Source organism: Penaeus monodon, chromosome 38, assembly GCF_015228065.2.
Source record: "Penaeus monodon isolate SGIC_2016 chromosome 38, NSTDA_Pmon_1, whole genome shotgun sequence".
Classification (NCBI taxonomy): Eukaryota; Metazoa; Arthropoda; class Malacostraca; order Decapoda; family Penaeidae; genus Penaeus; species Penaeus monodon.
Genome location: NC_051423.1, coordinates 21,317,581 through 21,322,580, shown reverse-complemented (window position 1 = coordinate 21,322,580; position 5,000 = coordinate 21,317,581). Strand labels below are relative to the sequence as shown.

Sequence of the window (5,000 nt, the reverse complement as noted above, 5' to 3'; positions counted from 1 at the left end):
ACTCATTCACTCACTCACTCACTCACTCACTCACTCACTCACTCACTCACTCACTCACTCACTCACTCACTCACTCACTCACTCACTCACTCACTCACTCACACACACACACACACACACACACACACACACACACACACACACACACACACACACACACACACACACACACATACATACACACACACACTCTCTAATTCACTTACAACTTCAGATCGTCTTTACAATATAAATAAGGAAAAAAGATACACAGAATAAAAACAATATGAACACAAATTTGTAATTAGCTTGCATACTTTTTCGCTAATTTCTGTCACCAATAGTACAATTACTATTTCATATATCAACAAGCATTCCATGATCGAAACGCCTAGAAATGTCCACAACTTATTTCACAAACTACAAAAAAATCATCCTCCAGGAAATTCTTTGCTCATTTTATAAATTACGTTATTGAAAATAAATAAAAAATCTTCCTTGCAACATATTTTTGTGGCAGGAGACTACATTTACCCTGCCAGAAGAGAGAAAGTGATGATTTAATCCCTCTCTCCTTCCCATCCTCCCTTCTCCCCTCCCTCCCCTCTCCCCTCTCCCCTCCCATTTCCCCCTCTCTCCTCTATGTCTCTCCTATCCTTCTCTTCTCTCTTTCCCTCTTTCCCTTCCTGTCTTTCTCATTCTGTCTCTCTTACTCTTTTATTTTTTTTTTTTCTGCCAAAGGAGCTCAATTAAGTAACTATTTTCTTCTTCTTTCAGCCAACAATGGTGTCATGAAAGTGAAGACCCCCTTGCTGGAATTCATTGAGCAGAAGAAGGCGGAAAAGTTACGAAACAAAGAGGAGAAGAAAGAGGAGCGTAGAAGGAAGGAATTTGAAAGGAAGAAGGCGAGGGAGGAAGAGAAGAGAAAGAAAAAAGAGGGGAAGGAGCACCACAGGGAAATGAAGAAGAGGGAGGATCACAAAGATTCGAAAGACCACAGAGACGACAGCTGTGTCAAGGTAACGTCTTGATGTACATGGAATGAGTGAGAAATACGAGACTTGATAGAAACAGAATAAATAGTGATGATTCAAAACGTACTAGGAACAGTTAATAGTAATGTTTCAGAACATAATAGGAACAGGATAAATAGTAATGTTTCAAAACAAAATAGAAACAAAATAAATTATAATGTTTCAAAACATAATAGGAACAGAGTAAATTCTGATGTTTCAAAATATAATAGGAACAAATAGATAGTAGTGTTTCAAAACATAATAGGAATAGAATGAGTGCTATGTTTCAAAACTTAATTGGAACAGAATAAAATTGTGATATTTTGAAAAGTAGTGGGGACAGAATTAATTGTCTCAAGAGGAATCAAGGTGGATCTGTAATATAAATGGATTGGTTATTATGCTTGATTTTCATTTTATCTGGATGCATACTTTAGTGTTTATTTTTGCTCAGGGTAGTATAAAATTCCAGTCTTGTATGTCCTGTTGATGATATTAGTGTTATCTCCAGGTAGTTTCCTTTTTCAATTGATGGAAAATACCGTAAACATGTGATTATTATTGCATACCTTTGTATGAGTAAGTTATAACATGCTAAGAAGTGCAGGGTAAGACCAGAGCTTTTCACTTTTATAACTTTGTTGATAATAGTTTGAAATATCCTGTTATTTTTATTTATCCTTCATGAAACAGGTGCTGAGACCAGAGAGGGGAAAGGATGAACATGCACCAGAGGGCAAACAAGAGAAGTCACGCATGGAACGAGATAAAGAGAGGGCAGAGAGGGAAAAGGAGAAGCAGAGAAGAAGGGATGAAGATAGACAAAGACAGCGGGAAAGAGAAAGAGAGAAGAGAGAGAAGGAGAGGATGTTGAGAAAAGAGAGAGAAAAAGAAGAAAGGTAAGTGGTTTTAATGCCTTAATTAGCATTGTAGGATTTTGATAGTTTTTCCTAATAAGTGGCTATTGATCCTTTATCACTTAATGGCTTAAAATTTGAGAGAGTAACGACTTTCATCATATTTGTCCAGTAGTGAATGACACAGTTCTGGACTTATTAGCACATGTGTCATATGTGTGATCTCTGTAATATTCTATCCCATTTGTTATGCGAAATACATAGTCAATTCTCCTATATAACCAGAATAAGAAGACAGGAAGAAAGAATGAAAATAAAAGAAGAAGAAATGGCCAGGCATAAAGAAGATGGGAAGGATGACTGGACCGAAGACAAGCCGCACGTAAGCAAGACCGAAGGAACGAGGTCCAAACGCTACAGCGAAGGGAGAAGAAAAGAAGAGAGAGAGAGGGAGAGGAAGTTCAAAGAGCAGAACGACAGGGAGAAGAAAGCAAAAGATAGTGTCGACACTGAAGTTAAGAGTCAAACAGAAGAGAAGGATGGTAAGAAGGTGGTTGTTGCAACCAAAGCTCAGGAAGAGCAGGGGCAGTCCTCAGAAAAATGTGAAGAGAAAAAAGTTGGAAAGATGGTGGATAAACAAGAGGACGTGGAGCGACAGGTAGAAAAGCAGCCACGCAAAAGAAGGGAGAAGGACCCCAGGGTTGAGAGAAGGATAAGAAATAAGGTAATAAATGCTCTAAAATAATAAGGTAATAAACGCTCTGAGACAGTAAGGTAATAAGTAGTAAGGTAATGATAAGGAAATGAGGTAATAGTTGCTCAGTTTTGTGGTAAAAGATCTGTATACTTGTAGCAGGTAGTGGATAAGGGTAGTCCTATTTGCAATAAAGATTTGCAATGGCTGCTGGATTCCAAAGGCAAATACGTTTATATCTAAACTCTCAAGTGCTTTATTTGCAGAGAGGAGTAACTCTTAGTTCCCAAGAAAAAATATTGGTATGTGGTTTTGCTGTGAATTGTTAAGTCTGCTCACTGAGAGAAGACATAACATGTTACAAGTTCCGTGCATATTTAAAATCTTTAATTTTCTGTTGCTGTCTGAAGACTTACAAGATATGAAGGATTCATTCATGTGCATTGCATGAATAGAAGATGTAAAGGTGTTTTCCAGAGACTTCACCAGTTACTTTTGCATAGCTATATGGGAAGTATCGTTTTGTACTGCATTTCTTATTTACAGGATCGACCAGCCATGGCACTATATAGGCCTGGGCAATCGCGATTGAGCTCAGGCCACTCAAGATCTGAGAAGGAGGAAGGAGGCGACACTTGTTCATCTAGTCCAAGCCCAATCATGCTGCAGGGAGATTCAAATGTGTTCTTTGGCCAAGGAAGCAAGGACGTACCTGAGGAGCCAAGAATACAAGAGGATTTGGATGGGGTGAAGAATGAGGTTAATGGGGAGTCAAATTTGTAATGTCTGGGTATTTTGTAGGACTGTAGCGATCTGCATGGGTGTAGTATTCTGTGCATCACGTATTGAGTTTAGGAGTAGTCTCTTTTCCGTGACCTTCATGTAATTTGTGGTAAATAGACATTTTGGTTCAAAGGTAGCACAATTTTCTTTATATTAAATCTCGTATTTGTACAATTTCTAACTTTCTTGGGACTTGTCCTGTCTTGGAATGACCATTTAAATAATTCATCTTGGGGGAGGGTGGGAAAATGAGAGAATCCAGAATGGGAAATTGTAGTTACGGGAAATTGAATACTAAAGTGGGCCAAGAGACAGTCAGAATAAGTATTCCACTACATTCACTTGGATTGACTTTTACTGTATAACAGTAGAAGGAAGTATTTTATTCGTAAGGTATTATGTGTGAATTGGTATTCCATGAAAAAGTATTAGGAATGGAAAAAATATCTCATTATTATAGATGGTATTTAACAAGGTGTAAAGTGGCATTAAAAATTTAATTTATTGGTCCATTGTGGCAGGCTATTTGTCCAGCTGTGATGTATTTTAAATAGCATATATTGAAAAAGTTACTTTGTAATAAGTTAAGTAATTGTAAATGGTTAATATTTATTTTATTTTATACTTGACCTTACTGATATTTTTCATTGCTTGAATGTAGATCTGCTAGTTCAGAAGGTCTGGGTATCACCACCCAGACATAGCACAGCAACTTTCTAGCTCAAAAATGCATTTTCTTCATGACTTTTGACTTGACTTCAGGAAATAAATGTTTGGCAGTAAAAAAAACAAGATCTTGTATTTATTTTATGTGATGTAACATAATTGCCTTTCACACGGTGTATTGCCACAGCCATTGTTGTGAGAACTATACTTTCTGTATTGAAACCGTTGTCTAATATTTTTAACAAGGTAGATATTGTCATCGATGTCTTTGTTGCCATTGCTTGACACTACTTTATACATTTCTCCATTTAATGAGAGTGGAACTTAAGGAGGAGCAGACGAGGAGGAAGAAGAAGAAGAAAAGGAAGAAGAAGAAGAAGAAAAAAGAAACAACAAGGAGAAGGTGAAGAAGCGGAAGAGAAACAAGGAGCAAAAATCTTAAAATGGTACAAAAAAAGAAGGAAGAAAAGAACAGAATCAAATAGAATTGTTACAGTTGTTACTTTGTTGCTAGCTTAATGCAAGATAACTCCAATGCCGATTCATTTCAGGTGGATAAACGTTTCAAAGAAGTTAGGGATGGGATTGTTGGCTGTGACGATGCGCAACAGACCGTGATTTCCTCTTAGGCTTATTCTTATCAGTCAAAGGGGAAAGTCTCGGTCCAAAGCCGGTTGTAGGTCACAACAGAAAAGAGTACGTCATAAGGGATTAGATTCTCCGGTGTGTGGGTGGAAGTGTCAATGGTGTTTTTGTGACTTGGTTTTTCGATTACTTACTTTGTTGCGAGTTTTTTTTTTTTATGTTGATTGATTTGTTTTGTTGGTCTTGTTTTCTTCTCTTTATTTGCTTCTTTTTCTCTGTCTCTCTTGTCTTTTCTTCTCCTTATTTGTTTCTCTCTTTTTCTGTCTAATTTCCTTCCTTCCCTCCTTCTATCCTTTTTTACCTCTTACCTTCCTTCCTTTCTTTCTTCCTTCTGTTCTTCATTTCTTTCATTCTCTCTTT

General features: G+C 37.2%; 1 protein-coding gene across 1 annotated transcript in view; it reads left to right on the top strand.

Annotated features, from left to right (window-relative positions):
- The window catches only part of LOC119596467 (regulator of nonsense transcripts 3B-like), a 9,993-nt gene that overhangs the window by 4,201 nt on the left and 792 nt on the right, over window positions 1-5,000 (top strand). Inside the window, exons 4-7 of the mRNA XM_037945726.1 lie at window positions 757-998; window positions 1,689-1,894; window positions 2,138-2,576; window positions 3,093-5,000. The exon at window positions 3,093-5,000 is cut by the window's right edge and continues 792 nt beyond it. Coding sequence (XP_037801654.1) covers window positions 757-998; window positions 1,689-1,894; window positions 2,138-2,576; window positions 3,093-3,329 — 1,124 coding nt within the window. The 3' untranslated portion in view covers window positions 3,330-5,000. The remainder of the gene's footprint in view (window positions 1-756; window positions 999-1,688; window positions 1,895-2,137; window positions 2,577-3,092) is intronic.